Source organism: Ochotona princeps, chromosome 23 (genome assembly GCF_030435755.1).
Source record: "Ochotona princeps isolate mOchPri1 chromosome 23, mOchPri1.hap1, whole genome shotgun sequence".
NCBI classification, from domain to species: domain Eukaryota; kingdom Metazoa; phylum Chordata; class Mammalia; order Lagomorpha; family Ochotonidae; genus Ochotona; species Ochotona princeps.
In genome coordinates this window covers 32,979,977-33,002,215 of record NC_080854.1, presented here as the reverse complement: position 1 = coordinate 33,002,215, position 22,239 = coordinate 32,979,977, and the positions used below count along the sequence as shown (strand labels likewise).

At 41.8% G+C, this 22,239-nt stretch overlaps 1 protein-coding gene across 1 annotated transcript in view; it reads right to left on the bottom strand.

Moving 5' to 3' along the window:
- Positions 1 to 635: 635 nt before the first annotated feature.
- DNAH5 (dynein axonemal heavy chain 5) overlaps positions 636 to 22,239 on the bottom strand; it is a 180,058-nt gene continuing 158,454 nt past the window's right edge. The window contains exons 71-79 of the mRNA XM_058680132.1: positions 20,279 to 20,524; positions 18,298 to 18,517; positions 16,856 to 17,061; positions 15,277 to 15,480; positions 13,447 to 13,662; positions 11,385 to 11,597; positions 6,867 to 7,019; positions 5,704 to 5,935; positions 636 to 828 (exon numbers count right to left, since the gene is read on the bottom strand). Coding sequence (XP_058536115.1) covers positions 677 to 828; positions 5,704 to 5,935; positions 6,867 to 7,019; positions 11,385 to 11,597; positions 13,447 to 13,662; positions 15,277 to 15,480; positions 16,856 to 17,061; positions 18,298 to 18,517; positions 20,279 to 20,524 — 1,842 coding nt within the window. The 3' untranslated portion in view covers positions 636 to 676. The remainder of the gene's footprint in view (positions 829 to 5,703; positions 5,936 to 6,866; positions 7,020 to 11,384; positions 11,598 to 13,446; positions 13,663 to 15,276; positions 15,481 to 16,855; positions 17,062 to 18,297; positions 18,518 to 20,278; positions 20,525 to 22,239) is intronic.

Genomic DNA, 22,239 nt, shown 5'->3' with positions numbered 1-22,239 from the left:
AATAATCCCTATAAGGAAAATACTGTCAGCTAACCTAATCATTACTTAGAGTTGAAGTAAGAAAAAAATGTATTTTTGTAGATTGGACGGCCACACTTCATTAGGAAGTTGTAAATTGTGCCTCTTTTTATGAGATTTATGTTATTTATTTGAAACAGAATGGCAGAGAGGGAGGAAGAGACAGAAAAACATCTTCTATTTACTGGTTCATTCATTCCCTGATGGCCACAACATCCAACACTGGGTCCAGTGGCAAAGAGGAGTCAGGAACTCTGTTCACGGCTCCTCCGGTCATGGCAGGGGCCCAAATGCTTGGGCCATTTCTACTGCTTTCCCAGACACATTAGCAGGGAAGAGGCGCAGCGGGTAGGAAGAGGTGCGGCTGAGGATCCTAACGAGCACTCAGACATGCAGTTCCAGCATCATAGCTGATAGCCTACTACATTATGCCACAGCAGCGGCTCCTATGATTGATTTTAAATCACTACATTAGTCACTAACGAAGACATGAGTAAAACGCATGTAAGCATCCAACTAATCGTTGGGGGGAAAGCTACACAGCTTGTTAGTTACATGAGTCACCTGATGTATACATCGTCTAGCGCTTATACAGCAATAAAGGTTACAATATTCTGTATCTTTTTTCTAAACTATTGGGTAAGACACATCAGTTGCATTACTTGACATCACAGAGAAGGGCGGCCCCACGGAGCACCCAGTGTTCAGGGGCCTGAGCCGTCCGGAGGTCCACGGCGGCAATGTAGTTCAAGTCCGTGCGAGCTGGCTTCTTGTAGATGGGGCAGGAGTAAGACCGAGGATCTCTTACAGCTATAACAAATCGCAAAAAGAAAGGACGTTGAGGAACTTCTAAGTCTCCCAAAAAAGGATGCAGAGTCAAGCTTGTGCATTCTGAAGGCCACTCCAAAAGTGAACAAGTTTCTAGTATGAGGGAGATTCTACACAGGGCCACAAATCCCTCAAGTGAAGCAGACGTTACCACTGGTTTTCCGTAGAGGTGGGCAAGACTCGCAGAAGCCTCAGGCATACTCTGCTGCTCCCCACCCGCTTCCCTGCATCCTCGAAAGTGACCACTGTCCCCGCACTTCCATCCTGCCCCATCCACCAGTCGAGCCAACATGTCGCTCAACCCAATTCTTTACCTCCCCACCAAATCTCGTCCACACATGCTCCATTATTCTCCATTCTTAACAAGAGTTCTGCCCCATATATTCAGACCTCCATATAACTGTGAGCACTATTTCATTATTATTTCAAAAAGTCTATTTTCAGCACCCTGTGCTATAGGTTTTGACACATTTAAAATCACAGAATAGAGACTGCCCTACCAAAATAGATACCGTGGATTATCTTTGTGTACAAAGAAGTAAGAATGCAGAGAAATGACATGTTCAGCTCCCTGAGATTCAGCTCCCCTGCCTATGGTAAAGGAATAGATGTTGTTTCCCAGACCACAAATGGAGTGAGAGCTGTCTTATGTGTCCACCGTTCAAAGACCTCTCCTGTGGTCAGCATTAAAATCACTTAACTTCTCTTCAGCTCAGTAGTCGAGGCAGGTTAGTAGGGCCTTGGATTCATACATTTCATGGGAGTCCTTTCTAAGAAAAAGAATACAAATTTGCAAACCCACAGTGACGGTTCAGAAACAGCCTCCATGGAGCGGCCTGGGAGCTGAAGCTTTAACTCCACTCCCATCACCCTTCTCAAAAGGGCCAGTTCCTTTCATTTTTAAATGTATTCATTTGAGAGGCAAGCAGTAAGCAATGCGTGCTGACTCACTACCCAAGGACCCACAACAGCTGGGCTAGGCGAGGCCGGAGCAAGCAGCCAGGAGCTCAGCCTGCTTCTCCCGCCTGAATGGCAGAACCCAGTTACTTGAACCATCCCCACTGCTTCCCAGATTCCATACATTCTTTTCTACTCTCTTCAATGTTGTACATTTGTGGGGTCACAGTTGTGTCTGCTGCCAGTACAATGCTACTCTGGCAGTCCAATAGAACATGATGAATGACTCTCACGGTGCTACTGAGATGAAGTCACATCCGACTTTAGAGAAGGGCTTTGTGTTTGTAAATTAGTGTCATAAGCACAAAAGCTGGAACAAGGAAACGGTAAATATATCACAATATCCTTTCCTTTCCTTTCCTCTCCTTTCCTTTTGCCTTTTCTGAAGAAGATACACCCACTGCAGCAGGAGAGAGACAAGCCAAGAGGAAGGAAGTACTCACACACACAGGACAGAACCTGCACCTGCTTTCCCACTGCTTACAGTCTGCTGTACCAGGCACCTGAGAAACACAAACCCAGGAACTCAATATACAAGAGAGCGCCTTTTATTTTGAGTTCAGTCTTTATTTTCAAATTTCATTCCAGGCACTAGAAGGACCCTCAGAAATGGAATCTTAGGTACAGAACACTAGCCCCAGGAATTCCCAGGGGCTAGCACTTGCCCTATAACAGACAAATGTGATTCTGATACCAGTTTTACCAATTGGCAGCCAGGAATCATGGGCAAACTTTCCCCACACACAAGAGATGACACATGCTACACAGTTGTCAAGATGCGCAAAGTTCAAACACACAAGTGTGTGGTACAGGGTAATAACTTTGGTGTAGCGGATGCCTAAGCCACACTCAAGTTCTCACTATTTGTCCTGCCCCATCCTCACACGTGACGCACATTTACTTCCTTAACTCTTCACTACATTGCAGTGCATCCCCCCATGGTCATGACAGGGGTTCTGGTTTACCAGTGCTATGGGAGTCAGGACACGTGGCATTCCCTGACCCAGTCCACATCTGTGTAATATGAGATCAGAGATGGACACGGGACATTTGCCTTCGCAAGAATTAACCCCATGTGCTTCAGAGGCCTTGCAAGCCCCCTGCCTCACACCTTGCTTAGGGTCCAGAGGTAGCCACTCATTTTGCCATGTTCCCCCCACACCTCCACAGTGCTCCAATCTCCGTTCCCCATCGCATTTGCTATGGCACCGGCATCCATTCAGATGCATCAATGTCTCCATGATGCACCAACCCATAATGCATCTTTGCTGAATCTACCCCTTTCCAGCTTACAGAAGAACAGAAAATCCAGAGTTTGTATGTGGCTTGAACCTCTCAGCGAAAGCAGAGCCACATGGGTAACTTTTCCATGATGTCCTAGCAGGAAACATGAATTTTACTTTGGGCATATGTCTCTCAGTTTGCAGAGTGAAGGTAAATATTTAGACCTCTTTTTCAAAACAAATAAACCAATCCTATATCTACATTTTAATGATAAATTATTTAAGAACTGGCTGCAACTAGAGACCATTATGCACAGTGAAATAAGCCAGCTCCAAGAAGATAAACATCATCTATTTTCTCTGACATGTAGTAGTTAATTTAGAAAAAAACAACACATAAGAACAAAACTCATATCTTCTGATGTTATTATTGTTTATATCCTTGTCCATATTCCTGTGGGATAGTGGTCTTTATACGTTATGCCTGTTGAATATTATGGTAAGTGGAGGAACAAGCCTGTGATTATAAAATAAATTGAAAAGATTAAAGGAGAATAAAAAGAGAGGAGGGCAATTGCTAGAGTGACAAAGGAAGGGTTGAGAGCGTGTTATCTAAGATTGTGTCTCTGAAACACATAAAACCTATTTTTTGTACTAAAAATTTCAAGTGTGAACTGTAAGAGTATAAATTTTAAGATGCTTCCTTTAATCAATAAAAATGTGACCCCTCTTTATCCCAATCAGAACCCTGTTCAAAGATCAAAATTAAGTGTGCAGGTTGAAAAGATTACAAGCAAAGTTAGTTTTTGGCTAAACAAGTTTCCAACTTCCGCTGAACTAAAAAAAAAAACATAAACTGATGTTTTCCATTTTTTTTCTTTTTAATCCTTTGAAATCCATCCCCTTTTACTTGGCTAATTTTATTTTTCCCCTTACCTGCTGCTAATGAGCATCACTACTAATGCCCAGCAGGGTGAGTTCAGTTCTGCTACAAAAACCTGTTCTTCAATAATAAAGAATTGCCTGTATTATAAAGGTATTACTTTATTACTGCCATGCTGAGACATTCAATGTCAAATTGCCAGCAATTTTTATAGTTTAATCACAATAAAAGGAACACCTAACTCAATATGAGAAAGCTTTTTCTTTCATTTTAAAAGAAAAACATTCTTACAACATGCTGACTGGAGGTAATGATATGATAAAGCAAATTTATAAAATACTATTTTTTGCTAAAAAGAACATATGACTATTATTTCTATAAAAATAATTAATGCCCCAACACTTCACATCACCCTAAGAACCAATAAGTACGTCTTAAGAGTTAATGGAAGATGGATATGAAAAAGCATGGATGTGTTCAAATTTTTTGTACTAAAATAAACCCAGTTCTTTTTTATAAACAACTGTTTATTTATTTGAATGGCAGTTACAGAGATAGAGAAGGAGATCTGCTAGGTCATTCCCCAAATGACAACTATGGCCAGAGCTGGGCCAGGCACGAGACTCAACTTCCCCTCCCATTCTCCTCTGCCTTCATCCTTTTCTGGTTATCAGGAGATAGGTTTGGTGCAACAGTTAAAACAAAGCTTGAGACACCTACAGCTCCTACCAGAGTACCTCAGCTCGAGTCAGCTCCACTCCCAGGCCCAGCTCCTGTTGATACATACCTTGGGAGACCTAGGGAATCAGCAGATCAAGTAGTGGGGCCCGTGCCAGTCATGTGACAGACCCTGACTGAGTTCTGGGCTCCTGGCTTCAGTTTGGCCCAGCACTAGCTGTTCCAGGCATTTGGGGAGAAGACTAAAAAATGGAAGCCCCTCTTTATATGTAAATCTGCCTTTCAAATAAAAATTTTAAAAGAAATTCATAATTTCTTATAACTACCTGATTGCTCTCTAGCCAGAAACATATAATTGACAGGTTATGGTTTCTGCAATGATAATGAAAACTTAAATATGAAGGGCCAGTGACATTCAGGGATTGGGTAACTGTTTCACTTTGGGCAGACTTACAAGAGGAGAGCTGTGATGCAATCCCTCTGCCTTTAAGAGCACTGAGCTTTCTGTGGAGGGGCTCTTCCAACGCATTCACAGCATGAATGCATCAAGGCAGATCAAAAGTCCAAACACCACGAAGCCATTCTGAATTTCCTCCCATTCAAAGCACGTTCAAGCCTCTTGACATCCTGATGGGTGCTCGTGTCCACGTCACACCTGTCCATCCCACACTTGCACAGTCTCATGCAGTAAGCCTTCTGAGCATGACCCATCCCTCCTCTTCACTCCCCTTCACTCCTCTCTGCGTCTGTCCCTCCAAGCCAAGACCACGCCCAAGTGCTCCTCAAGCACTGGTCCCCGACCCCCAACCATCTCCCCAGCTGTGAACCTCACCTTCCTTTTCCACCACATTTCCCACCGTATTTATCAACCGGGACAAACATTTCATTCTTACCTCATCAGGTAGTGTCTGAGTTTAATGAGTATCCACATATATTTTACCTATTTTATTAAGCACAGATAAGCCAGTCCTACTGTGTTTCAAATAACACTCAGGTGTCTGGAAGGTGATGGGCAGTGATTAAACACTGCCGTGGCTATAAGGTTAGTTTAGAAAGCAACCAAACATTAGGAGTTCTTTGACTATAATGTAATCAGCTTCAAATAAGAGGACTTACTGTTGTTTTCTGCGTAAATCCTTATGACAGGCATCAATTCAAACAGCACTTTGGGTTTTGATTCACTGAGTCTCATGTTCCTCTTGTCCCAGGCAGCACCTTCAAGATACAAGCCGTGGATGTACACGCCCTCCGTGGGAGGGGCCAGAACGTCATCCTTCAGCCACTTGGTGACCTCAGTGCACAGCACCATGTTGTCCAGGGCCCAGCCTTTGTTGGCCCGAGTTACCTCCTAGTCAGGATGCCAAAAGGCAGAGGGAGAGGTTAGAGATTTGACTTAATAGATAACAATGACACAAGTTCAAGTAGAGATCCCCTCAGTTCAAAATAAATGAAAGAGTATTTGTTGCCTTCATTTACTGGAGAGCTAATTTTGTGATTAAAAGCAAACTGAAAATATGTCATTATAAAAAATTAAATAAAAGAAATATAAAAAAGGAAGGAGAGAGGATGGGAGTGGCAGAGGGAGTGTAGGGTGCAAAGCATTATTATGCTGTTAAGACTGTACACAGGAAAGACATGAAATTTGTTCCCTTTTATATCAATGAAAACATTTTAAATATATGAAAAACAAATTATAAAAATACCTTTGCCTTCAATTAACTACTTGTAATTCAAAAATATGCATCAAATCAAGCATGAAAAGGTATTTTGGAGGGCCCAGCGTGGTAGTCTAGCAGCTAAAATCCTTGCCTTGCATACCCTGGGATTCCATATGGGCACCAGTTCATGACCTGGCTGCCTCACTTCCCATCCAACTCCCTGCTTGTGGCCTGGGAAAGCAGGAGAATATGGACCAAACTGGGAATCCTGTCCCCACATGGGGGACCTAGAAGGAGCTCCTGGCTCCTGGCTTTGGATCGGCTCAGCCCTGGCTGAGCTGGGGAGCGAACCAGCAGATGGAAGATACTTCTCTCTGTCTCCTTTCCTCTCTCTAAATCTGACTTTCTAAAAAAACAAATAAATCTTTTTTTAAAGTACTTTGGAAGGCCCCCTGCAAGGTTGAATACAACTCTTTGGATTTAAGTTCATGACAAAATAATTGCTAGCACCAAGAAGATATGGCCGTCCTCTATCCTATCCCATTCTTCAAAACCATAACAACAAAGAAAAACTAGCAGAAGCGAAAGTAACAGCACAACGGACACAAGTAGGCCTCTTACCTGCCGCATTGCAGTTAAGAATCCTTGGGGGTTGAAAAAGCCTGTCATCCAAAAGCAGTGGGGTCGGCCACTGAAAACCCAAGAGGTGAACTGGCAATTCCTTTCTAAAAGTTCAGTAAACCAGAAACCCAGGGTACTTGAAACCCACGATGCCTGAAATGCAGACATTAAACAGTTCATTTATACAAGGTTTAATCTATTGCACAAACTGGCTCTGTTCCTTAAAAAATAATAGAAAAAAAGATAAAATATCAATTCCATGTTTATAATGAATTGCCCTGTGAGTTGTTCATTTCTCCTGGATTCTGACATGTAAGCCTTCCAAATTATTCCTTTTCCTTCAGACATTAACAATATGAACATGTGTCAGGACACATGAAAAACAGTCACTTCACTCGGCTGTTCAAGATGCTTGATATCCAGAAAGTCACCTTGCACAAATTGATGTATTCTACACAAAATGAACTATGGATACAAAAAGCAATAATGCGTCAGATGATACTTCACAGGATTCTACTGCTTCTCCTTTGAACACAATCTCCATATTACACTGTGAGTTTTGTTTATATAAACATGCTCATGGCCTCACTCAGATAAATCAAAATTGTCGGAGCAATAAAACATAACATCCTCTCTCCAATTATTTTTAGTGAGGCAAACAACAGTTATTTTGTCTGCCTCTTTAGAATATCTTTCTACTTCCTCTCATAAAGGAGCAGAAATGAAAACCCAGGTCTGTTTCACCAAAACAAGCAATTTGCATTCAGGGTCTGTCTTCCTGGGTTCACTTGTGGATCCTCCATTATGAAAACTAGCATAGATATGTCATTAATATAGGAGGTACCACTGTCGGGAATTTCCAAATTACACATTCCAGCATTTTATGGCAATTGCAATATTATATGTATGAATCAGTGTAGCAATCAACTTGCATGTGTATAATACCTAAATTTCAAATCTTGACAATTAATTTGCCTACTTTACCAAAACTACTGCGATCCCAAAGACTGATACTAAAAGGAGTGGGATAAAATGCTGAATAAAATTATCACAATTCAGAATATACTCATTACACAGGTTGCAAGTGTGATAACTAACAGAGCTGTTAAGAGAAGGCACCTGGTTTTGTTTCAAAGCCTCCAGGTTCTGGCCCCCCCCCCCCGGGTAGGGGGGGGGGAGTGGTGTTTGGGAGTGAGGAAGGGTAGTTCAGCAGCAAATGAGCTCCTAAATTTCAATGGCCTGGAGGTTCTCCCTCTGTTATTGGCGCTCAGAAGAGACAATTCAAACAAGAAACTCTCATGTTGGCAATGTGATTTTGAACACAAGAATGAAATAAAGAGTTCTGGTCAAATCTGACTCTTGGTTTCCAAGCTATGTGACTAGAGGGATGGATAATGGTATCTGAGGCGGAAGCCAAGCAGCCGCAGCCCTGCCTGTTGTACCTGCCTTCGAGGCCCAGTGCCTCGGGAGCTGCTGCAGGCACAGGAGACATGAGAGACTTGGCACTGGACAGGTCTTCTCTAAGAGGCCATGCAGGGGATCAACCTCCAGTCAGCCCCACCCACAATCTCATCTCTAGATGCTGCTCTCCATTCATTCCCAATATGACCCAATCCCCAGCCTTCCTGTCTTCTCAAGCCTTTCCACCAAACCGTAAAAGTCTTCAGACCCATCCTAAGGAAACGTCTTCAGATCCTCCATCTCTTCCCTGAACATTCTTTCGACCTGAAGGCTACACCCAGTCCCTCACCCAAAGAACAGACTGCTTTCTTTTCAACCTTCTTGACATGCAGGCTACCGCCTCCTTCCTCAGCACTAGGTTTTACCATTTCTGACTCAAGATCAGGCCACTGCTGCCCATCATCCTTTTCCTTTGAACCTCACACCATCCAGTCATACCATCCTTGCCCTTCTTACTGTTACCCCTGACATACTCACACCTGACATAGTCACACCTGACATACTCATCAAGAGTCCTGATATACTCTTCCACTTAATCCTCCACATGACCATGGTGGTGACAGTGGCAGGGATGACGATGGTGGTGACGGTGATGGGGATGACGATGGTGGTGATAGTGGCAGGGATGACACTGGTAGTGACAGTGGCAGGGATGACATTGGTGGTGTGGTGGAATGATGATAGGGACAAGGCTGGTTGTGGCTGTAAAAGTGGAGTTGATGGTGGTAATCACAGTGGGGGAGAAAATGGGGGTAATGCTGACAGTTTTTGGTTGTGAAGGTGGTTATGGTGGTGATGGTGTTAATGATACGGTTCTGAAAATAGTAATCACAGCACTTAAATGGCATCGACTACATTACAGGCATTATCTGAGCATAGTACAAATCCTCAACTCATTTAACCCTCACTAAAATGCTATAACGCTAGGTGCACAGCAAACCAAGTAGCTTGCTCTAGGCTACAAAGCTCAGGAAAGACATGATCTGAACCCGGGTGTTGTGGCTTGTTGTCTGTACTCACCATCCACACATCTTTCATTAATCATTTTGTCTAACATCAGAATCCTGGCCAGAAACATCCAACATGCACTTTCTAAAATGTAATTTATCTGAATATGTTTTTTTTTCATTTTTTATGTTTTTAATAATTTAAAAATCCATGGTGATGCGGATGTCTCTCTGATGTATTATGTTCAAATCTTTTGGAAATATATATCCAATACTGGGATTGCTGGATCACATGGCAAGTCTATTTCTAGTCTGTTTTCTGTTTTTTAATAAATCCCCACACTATTTCCCACAGTGACTACACTAATTCACATTCCCACCAATAGTGTATAAGAGTTCTCCTAGCCAGAATTTGTCACTCTCTGTGTTTGGGGTGTTAGATGTTCTGACATGGGTAACACGATTTTGTGGTTTGGATTTGCATTTCCCCATGTCTAGTGATGTGGAACATATTTTCAGATATCTGTTAGCCATCTATATTTCTTTTTTGAGAACTCTCTATAGAAGTCCTTTGCCCACTTCTGGGTTGGTTGGTTTGCCTCTGAGGCTTTTTAAAATTGCCTCAATATTCTCAATATTAGTCCTTAGTTGGGTAGATGGTTTGCAATCATTTTTCTCACTCTCATGTTTCTTCACTCTATTGATCATTTCATTTGCTGTGCAAAAGCTTCCAAGTTTGCCTTAGTCCCATTTGTTTAGCTATGCTTTTGTTGTGATTTCAGGGTCTTATCCAAGAAGTCATCATCACACCAATGTCTTAGTTTTTCTCCTACATTTTCTTCCAGGAAGTTTATATCCCATGCCTTAAATTTAGGTCTTTGATCCACCTTGAGTTGCTCTCTGCATATGGTAAGAGATATGGATCTAACTTCATACTTCTGCCTATATACACCCAGTCTTGCCAGCACCATTAGTGTCAGAGACTTTCCTTACTCCGTAGTTGTCTGAGTGTGTGTGGATTGATTTCATAGATCTCTCTTCTGTTCCACTTATCTATGTGCTGCTTTCATGCCAGTGTCATACTGCTTTAATTACTGCAGCTTTGTAGCATACTTTCAAGTCAGGTACTGTGATGCCTTCCACTTGATTTTTCTTCTGTGGGATCACTTTGGCTATGCTGGATCTTTTGGGATTCCACATGAAGCAACATTATCTTCTATCTCCTCTGTATCTTTTCTACCATAATAAACCTTGGAAATTTGAGTCAATTGTGGCGTACATAACCACAAACTGGGTGCATGCACACGCACACACACACACAAATATGGTTCAGTGATGTGAGTGGAAGGGTTATTATATGTCAGTTAGGCTCTATCCCCACAACTGTCCTCTCCAAAAATACACTTATTTTCTTATGTAAAAAGACACCCAGGAACTCATTTACTTAAACTTATATGTTTATTGAGTCCAACAGACTCACATAGGAAAGAGTCCCTAGCTTTTTAAAATTTATTCTTATTTTTAATTATTAATTTTAATTCGTTTTTAACAAATTTAATGCTGTTTGCAGATACAATCTGAAGGTGATGATATTCTATTCCTCCCTAACCTCTCTCTAACATCAACTTTCTTTGCCTTGCTTTATTTAAATTAGTATTGTTTACAATAACGTCTAGCAGTAAATATACTATCAAAATGTTACCTGGTCGAGATAGACACACAACACACACAACATTTACAGACACAGAAAAGAAAATGATGCTGTTTTGGGTGTGACTGTTAATCTACTTGTGTGTGTGTGTCCCAGCATATTTCCTTCCATAAAACTAACATCATGGACTTTAAAGTCCAAGAATTCTGGTTAAATTCTGAGCTGAAAAAAAAAAAAAAAAAAACCACAATCCCTCCCTCCCACACTCCAGGTCCTCATCTGCAAATGTAAATTGTGGGCAACATCAGGCAAATTTTCAGCGCACACAGCTTCCCTGGGAGAGCACGTGAAGCATGGGACTTGCTGCACTAAGAGACTTGCCCCTCAGCCAGTAGTGCCAATTACCACAATTCATGACAGCCAAGCGTCTATGCAGTGGAAAAGCAGGCATGTACACACTTTTTTCCATTGAGCCGGAATTCTGGCATCAAACATGCAATCCAGTGCATCTCGAAGACTCTCGCTCATGACGATGGTGCCATCAACAGCAAGCTTGAGTTCGGTCAGGGTGCTGCGGACCAGGGTGAGGACCCTCTGCATTCTGTCCAGCTCCTGCCTGAGGAAAATATTCATCGGCTGGAATGGCCCCATCTTCTGCAGCCTCTCCTTCACCTGCCAGGGAGACATGTAAAGCACACGGCCAAAATTAGACATTAGATCACTAAACTGAAACCAATGATTGTTATGAAGCTGATACCATAAAGCTCCTAAATAAGTTCCCGTTTTTCTTTTTAATTCTATTAAGAATAAGTTTTTGAGTGACACAAGAAAAAATAACCAACAGAAATGAATTTTCATGCCACATAGGAAAGATCAGGCAGTCATTAATTCACAGAAGAGTGTAAAATACATGACAACCACAGTCGTCCGGACAGAAAACTTACCAGGAAACATCCGCTTCAAACACTTGTATAGATAAAGACAAGCAGAAGCGAACGTATGCATAACGGCTGTGCTGGTTGCCTCAAGCAACTAGACTTGTATTTTAAATGCTTTGTTTGTTTTTCCTTTTAAGCATCCACCCATCTACATGGTGCAAGAACTTACTGTCTTCTATATACCAGATCTTTTGCTAGGATGAATTGCTTTATTTTAAGGTAGCACTGATAAATTCAGCAAAAGGGTAGAGTTTTCCAGTCTACTTAGAAAGTTTGTATAATTATTACCAGGTTTTAGATATCTTATTGCTTCATAAATACTTCAACCCCTATTGGACGTGAATGGCCTCTCCTGATCCTATAATGAAGAGAGCTTGTGAAGCTGATAACAGTATTGATTTTCTCCAACCAAGTGAAGGAAGATTCTGCCAGGGAAATTATTCCCTTGATGATATGTCGTTGAGCTCAGTCTGTAGTACTAGCAGCCAAAATCATCTACTTCCTAGAAAACAATAACATGCAAAAGACACAAAATTCTGCAACATTCTTTTTGAAAAGCCAGGTGCTAGAGGAACAAGCTACCAGGAAGCACGATGAGTCTGAGACAGAAGAGCCCTGTGGCTAATCCAGGTCAGCCCTTCTGATGCCATGGGAAGCAAGCCATGACCTTTTGTACCTATCAAAGAGCTTTTAGAAATACTGTCAGGCTAAATCACCTCACAATATTAACACTAATGTCTAAAATACTAATTTTCATGGAAGGAATTCTGTATAGCACTTAAAACACAATAAAGATGTCTGCATCCCATTTCAGAATATCTGGGCTTGAATGGGTTTAACTCCTTATACCAGGTTGAATAACGAGTACCCTGGGAGGTGCCAGCAATGGCTTACACGGTTGGGATCCTGCCACCCATATGGGACTCATCATTAAGCTCCCAGCTCCTAGCATCAGGCTTGGCAAGCCCCAAATGTAGGCATTTGCATAATGAATCAACAGAAAATCTCTTTCCATGTGTATTTTTCTTGCTATAATGATAATGGTAACTTTCATTATAATAAATTTGTTAAGAAGCTACTTACATATTAAAAACATCAATTTTCCAAACGAATGATATGAAGACGTTGTAGAGACGTCATGAATTAAATGCAGCTTGCCCGAAACTAAGACTTAAATTTTACAAACGTATAAGTATAAACTTCATATATGATGTGATTTGTATAATTACACGTAATTATGTGTTATATATTATTAATATGTATACATCACATATATATTATTTATACATATAACCAGGTGCTTTACTTTAATATTGTATTGCTTTTCTTTCGATAAATAACAACAGAAAGTCCCTCAAAGAAGGTTCTACAAAAGCCACTCTCGTGTATCAGTAGTGAGTATAATTTAAGAACAAGTATCAATATTCACGTCAGATTTCTTTGCTGTTTATACTGAAGTAATTATATTCATGGATCCAAAATTTTTTCCCTTACTTTGGAAAACAGGTATGCCTTCCTTCCTTCCTCAGTCCCCCTGCAGAACGAACACACATCTGACATTTCATCAGAACCCTCCCACTCACATCAAACGGGTTGTAATCTGGGGGCAGCTTCTCCAGCATGTCGTCCGCCAGCCTGGCCACCACAGCCTCCCGGGTCTCGTCTCCTCCGCCAGAGCTGTCCTTGGGTTGAATGCTCAGAATGGTGTCTAGCACGTCCTTGGCCAGCTTGCTCTGGTAGGTGATGTCTGCATTGGGGTGTAGCCCAAATACCTCTGGACTGTCGTAAGCAGGCAAGCTCTAGACAACACAACATCAGGTAAGAACAGACCAGCCATGCTTGTCTGAGAAAATACAATTTTTTAAAATAGGCTAAGCATTTAGGTGATGGGTCTTGTTGCTGTCTAGTTATAGACCTCAATAAGTTGCAACACTAAATAGGCTCATGGATCTCTAAAATCTGCACCACAATTGCAATCTAGTTAGGGATACATTCTGGCAATACAATATGGAAGAGAGAAATAGGGCTGTGGATTGGCATTTGTCATATCATTTACTCTTATTCAAACCACCTGTTGAAATAGATCTTATATAACTAATGGTTAACATATAAGAGCACAAACGTGGACCATATAAGATGGTAGGTGAACACTGTGCTCTTCTAGAACAGTCAAGACTAGGATAAGGGAAATAGTGAAAGAACAACATGCAGAAGAGGTGGAAATACCCAAAACAGAACGAGTAGCAAAAAAAAAGTTCCTCAACCAAAAAAAGAAAATGGCCTCAAATTTTACATCTATGTACTAATCTTTTTAAACTTCATTGCTGTCTTACACATTCCCTCCCTCTTGCCTCTTATTTCATTTCTCTTTGCATGTCTTCTTATGAGCTACTCAAATTCATTGTGAAATGGGGTATATACATTTTAAAGCATATGTACAGTATAACTAAATTTACACTTTCCTAGGCACTTTCTATGTTCAGTGCTAATGATTTAAAGACACGTGCAGTACAGTAAAACAAATCTGTATGTTTTGTGTGAGTGTGTGGAAGTGGCAATATATGATAAACTCATTACATTTATATATCAAAGAAGTGTAAATATATTGATAAATTTAGCCTTTGGGGGCTTCTGTGCTTCAGTGTGTTCATTCAGGGATAAATCTTCGAGGCCAAACAGAAAAATAAATCATGATCTAATGAACTCAAGATAGAAAATACAGCTACCTTGAAAATCTTTTTTCTCCCGACATAATCCCAAATTTCTTATCAAAGTCTACTTGGTTCTTTGCTAGGTAAGTATTTTTCAGCCAGGGACAGTTTTGCCTCTTGGGGACATCTGGCACAGCTGGGCAGGCGGGAGCTAACGACATCTAGTGGATGGGGTTGGGGATGCACACGGTTTTCTCCCACAACGGAGGAGCACTGAGCCTGAAAGTCAACAGCGCAAGGTTGAGAGATGACCTCAGAGGCAGCAGGCTCCTGGACGTGACAACACGCTGTCCAGGAGGGCAGGGCGGAAGGACAGACGTCCAAGGCTGAGTCAAGTGAACTGAGAGTCTAGAGGATGTCTCATCGCTGCAGCTGTGATGGCTGAAGCCTACCGGCAAAGGAGCAGGGGACCTTGCCTTAGCCCTCCTTGTGAGTTTGCCCACTGGTCATCTCCCCAGAAGAAATCCTCACCACGCCATTCACAGAGAGAGATTGGAAAGTTTCACAGGAAACATTTGGAACAAAGAAAAACATTTAATCATCAGGTGAATTTTAAAATATGAAGTCTATAGCAGAAGCCTTGTTTTATATATCACCATTAACATTTATTTTAGAGGCAGCACAAGCAATATAAATAAACATCAGAAAGGTCAATGGCCAGCCATATCTGCTGTAAGCAATAAAGCTTGGAAGTTGACAAACCTGGATGTGCCGGAGATAGCTGTCCACTGTGCTGCATTTTGGAATGCCGTATCCTTGGTAGAAGTTGAAATCCGGCCCAAACATACTTTCACTGAACCAAACCTTAGCAAATGTGTTCAGCAGTCTCTTGTCATGGTCATCAGTTACTCTGCCTCCATATTGAATCTCTCCAATCATGTAGCGGATGGTGGTCCAGGACACACCCTGGGAAAGTTTGCAAAATAATTAGAGTATTGCCAGCTTGCTGTTAGCTTTTTCTGAAAAATAACACCTGTGTATTCAGTGTAGTCAGTGTCGTTCACGCAGCCAGCCGGCGCTCGTCACCAGTGCAGAGAGGGACCAATGTTAAGGTGCAGCAGGTGAAGTTACTATGCGCAAGCCCAGAACCCCATCTGGGCACCGGTTCACTTGCGAGCCAGCTGCTTTACTTACAGTCCACCACGCTGCTAGTGTACACGGGGAACCAAGGTGCATGGCCCGAGCCTTGGGCTTCTGTAGCCACATGCTAGACAAGGATGAAGCTGACGGCTCCTGGCTTCAGCCTGGCCATAGCCCAGCCCCAGCCACTGAAGCCATCTGGGATGTGAATAAGTTGATGGAAGATCTCTTCCACCTGCCTGTAACTCTGCCTTTCAAATAATTAAATCTTTTTTAAAAAATGTGAACAGAAAGTGCAGACACATAATTTCTATAAGATACACAGACATGAGGAGTTACTCGAAGCTCACATTCTTGATTTGAGATGCGCCTTCTTGCTACAGCCATGTATTTTCAGACTTCAATGTTAACAGGAAAAAAAAAGTTTACTTTTAACAACATTGACCTAGTTCTTCACAAAACATACACTTCAAGCACAATCTAGACTCTCATTTTCATTTTTTAGGATTTTTTCTTAATTACCCTATTTCCTCACACAACAGGCCACTTTATGTTGCCATAGCGAAACCACCTTGCCTTTGAGAAAGTAAACAATAACCACACTCCGCCTGAATTTCTCTGCCTAGGACGGAGTCAGAATAGAATGAAGCAGGCCAAGGGACCAGGGCAGTGAGCCTTGCCTCTCTCCTCCACCCAACCACCAGGGAAGGGTACAGCCGGGCAAGGCCCAGCCTTAGTGGACCCTTGCTCCCTGGCAAGAGATGATCTGAAAACGGCAGGTGTTCCCACTCAGAACAGAGGCTTTCTCTGCACCAATGCCACATCTGGTAGAGAAATGAAATGCCAACTACTCCCACCATTTTTCCTTGGATGACAATTTGAGGGGCAATGGAAAGGTAGCCTGATGGTCTTAGTTGATGATTTTTCTCAGTTTCCTGCCAGTTTCCCTTCAATCCCTTGAAGGAATGCGGGGCCACCTCTTTGTGTTCAGGGACCACTCACTGTCCTTTCTTTTGCAAATAATCTGCAAGTCTCTCTCATAAACAAACAGTGCAATTTTTTGTTGATGATGAAATTAAAAAGCAGTGCAATCTCCACAGTGATTGCAAGCATAGAATATTCCAAAGCAGGACAGTGACATGAGCCTGATGGCTCAGGCACACCACACACTGGGGCAAGGAAAGAGCAGGCACAGCAGTACCTTTTTGACATCCATGTCGTCTAAGTGGTTTTGGATGAACTGCACGGTGGCATTAAAGTCCGCCTGATTGAATTCATAAGGGATGTTCCACCCCAGAGGACCAAACTTGCGCCTCTCCTGGACAGTGGAGTGCAGGAAAGCCACAGCATACAGCATGGGCTTCCACTGGGGCCCGGAGCTCACATCCAGTAAGTCCTGGCTCACACCTGTGGTATTAGGTTGGGACAAAAAGCAAGGCTTCAGTTCTCAAACATCTTCACTTTTTATTACTTTTATAGAACATTAATTATTTTTATCAATTCATGCTATTCAACTTCACTTATTTTAAATTATTCTGTTACATATTATGAAAATTATTATTTAACTTTGGGTTGCCCAGAGACCATTTCCCCATGAAAAATCTTTATAAAGAGATTTCAGTGGAAGAGGTTACTTACTAACATGGGCCAAGTTCCTGCCAATCTTACAGGTTGATATGATGCTAAGTGAGATGAAGGGTACGTAGTTAACATAAATGCTACTACTACTGAGAATTAGCAGATTATTACTATTATTATTTGGGTCTTATTCTTGGAATATATACTTTTAATTAATGTCATAATAATGAAGCAGTATATTTAGAAATACATTTCATTCCAAGAATATGACCCAAATAATTATTACTCTGTATTTAAATGTTATATATAATTATTGGCTACTTGATTTTAACTCTTATTATTCTTCCACCTGTTTTATCCTCATACTACCTTGAAAACTGGCTAGAACGCAGATCTTATTGTCAAACCCATAAACTTTTCTTTCATATCTTCCAGATTAAAATATAAATATATCATTTTCATTAGAATTCATTATAATCTTCCAGAAGGGAACTTACCCCCTCTATTTTACATATGAGCAAACTCACATGTGCCCGTCTCAAGCCTTAGGATGAAGACATCGGGCTCAGGGCTCAGATGAAACTCTCCACCACACAGAGGCTCAGTTCTGATCACGCCTAGAGGGACACCTGAGTTGATTTTGTCGACCAGTCTGTACTGATTGCTTCTTAACTTAGCTAGTATTCTAATGACATGGAGGCAGGCTGCAACTTTAATAGACTCTTTTCTTTACCACTTCACGTATAGAGCCTGAAGACCATGACAGGCAGATTGCCCACTCTGGATACTCACATAAAAAGGCAGATGTCTAGCCAAAAGAGCATGGCCTAAGTACAGCAATATTGGGGAAATAAACAGAAAACGGAGAATCATGAGCTCTGATTCCCTAACGCTGCTGGGGCACATTCTATGAGGAGCATGAGAACAACATCAGCTCCCCATCAGACCAAACGCTGGGACTATCAGCTGTAACCATAGTCTAGGCAATTCTGAGGTTATCGTTTATTTAAGCAAGCAATTAAATACAAGCAATTCTTGTCCACTCAGAAGTGCTCGACAACTCACCAGCGTAAGTCCTTTTGAGCCCGGCCCGGAGGCCCTGGGGAGGCTCATTGGCAAATCTGATGGACATCTGAAGCAGCGTGATGGGAAACTGCTTGTGGACCTCGGTGGTCATCCACAGGCGGAAGGCGTCGTGGACCACGTCCGCCTCCACGATGATGTCCAGCAGCTCGTCCATGAAATCAAGCCCCAGGTGGCAGTTCTGCAGCAGTGCCCATCCTCCCTGGGTCAACGGCAGCACATAGCAACGAGGTGACTTTGTGTTCCACTCAAATTAATCCCTATGTTCTCTAGAAACTAAACAATTAGAATTAATAGAAAAGCATATTAACTGCTTCAAATTACCTAAGTCAAATCTAAGGATACAATAATGTTCAATTGACAGTAGTTATATTTTGTTTTTATTTCATACAGTTGCCAACTGTAGTAAAGATCTTAGGGATTATCCATGAAAATACCCTAAGTAAAACATTTAAAAAGGAGATAACAGGACTTCAATTACATATGGCTGACTGAGAACATCTACATAGGTCAATTCTCTCCCCAAATTCCACTAAGTTAAAATTCAGGAATTGTTTTTTGGTTTTGTTTTGCTTTGTTACTTTTATTATTATTATCATTTTATGATACATTTCCATAGGCCCTGGAGAGGGATTGCTGTTTTGTGTTTTTTTTATAGGAATGGAATTTTTAAGGACAAAGAAAGTATGGATGATAACAATATCAATAACATTTAAATCAGACTTCAGAAATTTGAATTTGGGGCCAGAGCTGTGGCACAACCAGTTAAACAATCACCTGCAATATCAATATCCCATCTGAAAATCAGTTCAATCCTGGATGCCTCACTTCCTGTTCAGCTCCATGTTAATGTACAAAAGTAGCAAGACAACCCAAGTAGCTGGTCCCCTGCCACTGCTGAGGGAGACACAGGGAATTCCGGGCTACCAGCTTTGGCCTGGCACAGTCCAGGGATTGTAATTATTTAGGAAATGAATCAGTAAGTGGATCTTTCACTCACTTTCTTCTTTCCCTGTAACTCTTATAAACAAATAAAGCTTAAAAAGAAAGAAAAAGTTGAATCTTGCTCCAGAAAAAAAGGATGGGAGCTGAGTAACCCAGTAACTTCCCTCCAAAAGACACAGTAAATTTGAACAGCTATTCACACACCAGTGACCCTCAAAGTAGCTGCGGAAGCCAGGTAAGTGACTGAATATGGGGCCTTTGAGCATACTTCAGCACCAAGTGGAGTTCTGTAACCCAGCTGACCAATCGTGCGCACAAGACAGCACCAAGAAATGGCATCTGGCTCTGAATCCACCTCAGCAGCAGACAGGCCCTGCTAGGATGGGCTGGGGGGACCTACTCCTAGGCTGAGCTGGTCTCAGGGGGTTGTGGCCTTGCGTGTGGACCAGCACCATGGCACTGAGGTGGGCCACAGCAATAGGGTTCTGGGCCCATTCCAGCCCCAGGGAAAGACTTATAGGGACAGATTAGCCCTTTAGAAGGCGCTTCCCCAGTTCATCAGGTTCCTGGCTTCATGCTGGTCCAGTCCAGGCTACCTCAGACATTTGGAGAGTGTATGTCACTCTGACTTTCAAACAAATCAATCTTTTTTAAAGCAAATGATCCATTTAGACAGTTTAAGATTTACCTGTCAAGAACTGTAATTAACTATTATATAAATATTTATTTCAAATTAAAATTAAATATTCTGTTAGTAAATATTTTATTCTAAATATAACAATATCTATATTGTGCAAACTGATTGGGGCATGGGTGTCTTGGTTGGGTAAGTTTTCCATAAGTAAGGTTCAGTGAAAAGTCTTTAATTTGTATTAATTTCTCCATGAAATTTCCTCATTCCAATGCCTTTTCCTGCTTAGTAAACAGTATACAGCCTGTAATGTAAATTCTCTGTGATTCATAATTTCTTATCTAATTCCATAGCCTATAACATCAGCCAGCATGTCTCTGGCCTTACGTGTGCCATAGTCTGCTGCAGGAGCTTCCGGGCGTGGACCTCCTGGCCCTGGCCCATGGACACATAACGGGTTTCTATTTTTAATTTCTTCCCCAGGGCGATGATGGAATCTGTGGGGTCTGAGCCCATAGACAGGAGACAGATGAGAGGGGTACGGGCATCAGATTCTTCCCACATCTTCTCCAAGTCCAGGATAACTCCTTCTGCGTACTTCTCTCCCATGGAGTCCATGATGTACTTCCGAGCCTGCCAACAAGAATACGGAGTCGATAAAACAGCTCCAACTTCTTCGTGCAAAAGGGCAGCATGATTTCCAAAATTCATTTTCGCAGATTATCTGCATGATGTTCACAATAGCGCTGCCATGGAAATACAGCCAAGGCTTTGTTCCTGTCTGTCTGTTTCTATCCCTATTCACAGGCAGAGAGGCTGTGGCATTTGGCAAGCACAAAATCATTCAGTTAAAAGACCAGAGACTCAAGTTGGATGATTCCTGCTCTGGAACCCATTTCAGTACTCTGGCTGCTTCTTTCTATACATGAAAAAATGAAAATGTTAGAAAACCATATTATTTGGGATGCTTTGAGGCAAGCATGCTTGCATGGGCATTTAAATAACTAGGGAAACAAAACACTGCCTGGGATTCAATGGGTACTTATCAAATAGGTACTTACAGAATGATGGCTTATTGAATGAAATTTATTGGATACATGCTGAAAGAAAGAATGAATGCTATAATAGATTTACTCCGTAATCGTTCTTGCATTGTCACTATCCCATTCTTCAGTGGCTCTTACTTTTTACTATTTTGGCTTGAATATAATCTATGCCCACAAGATCACAGACTTTTTCAACTTTATTATCAACCATATATTTTTTTTCTAGTCACAACACAGTTGTTTCTCCAAAAGAGGTAAAGAGTAACTATTATTTTTCCACTTATGGGCTGTGTGACTGTTAGGAAATATTCTGCTCTCCTAAATAGCCCTATTCCCTCAAAGCAAAAATTTTCTCCTCCTCTGACTTCTGCCACCAAGCCTCGGTAAAACCTTCTTTTCCCTCCCCAGTAGGATTTCACAGAATGATTGTTCTCATATAACATGGGGAAGCTAGCAATGGGAGCTACAAGACCTAGATGCCTTCCAAATGCTGCTTCCTGGAGAAACACAAAACAGCCTCACGTGGCCTTCAAATGAATCACAGTTATCAGACAGACCAAAGGAAAGAGGAATTGGTAAAATAATTGTCTTAGATTTACAAGCATGTGGAGTTTGATTTCCACCAATAATACAGGCTCTTTTTTCATCTTGATTATCCTGTTATGCTCTATTCATCTTCAAGTGACTGTCCTGCCCCAAGTCTCTCGCCTACAAATTGATACGATGTCCCTCATCATGATCTTCCACTTTCCAGGTTAGGAAAGGAAAGTAGTGGCCACAGTCAAACAACCACCCGACTTGCTATCTCCTATAGGTAAAAGTGGGTAATGAGTATCAATTCGTGAATGACCAGAGTGGTTGTACTTCTGGATTACTCCTGGTTTGTAGGTACTCCCTGAAAAAGTTATACTCAGCAAGTGTCATTTTCAAAAGCAGTCTCTCATGAAATACCCATCTTCCCAGTAAGAACAGAAAGAAAGGGAAATACCATAGCAGTAGTTACATAACGAATTGGGGCTGTTTTACTGTGGGTCCCTCTCCCTCTGAGTCATAATCTTCCCACATTAATGCCAGTCCACCACAGCAACGGCAGAGTACGAGGCTTGATAAATTTGGGTTCCTCTGTCTTACTGGCTATCTCTAGGTGACTTTGAGGAGAGGCATCCCACCTGACTTCTCCAAGAGTAAAGAAGGGGGGGGATCAGCAGCTGCAATGAAAGATCAGACAGTACCTGAGACCCTCCCCCCTTTACTAGCTGGAAGAAGTTTCAGAAGCTGGAAGAAGCCCTGAGGAAGAGAGAT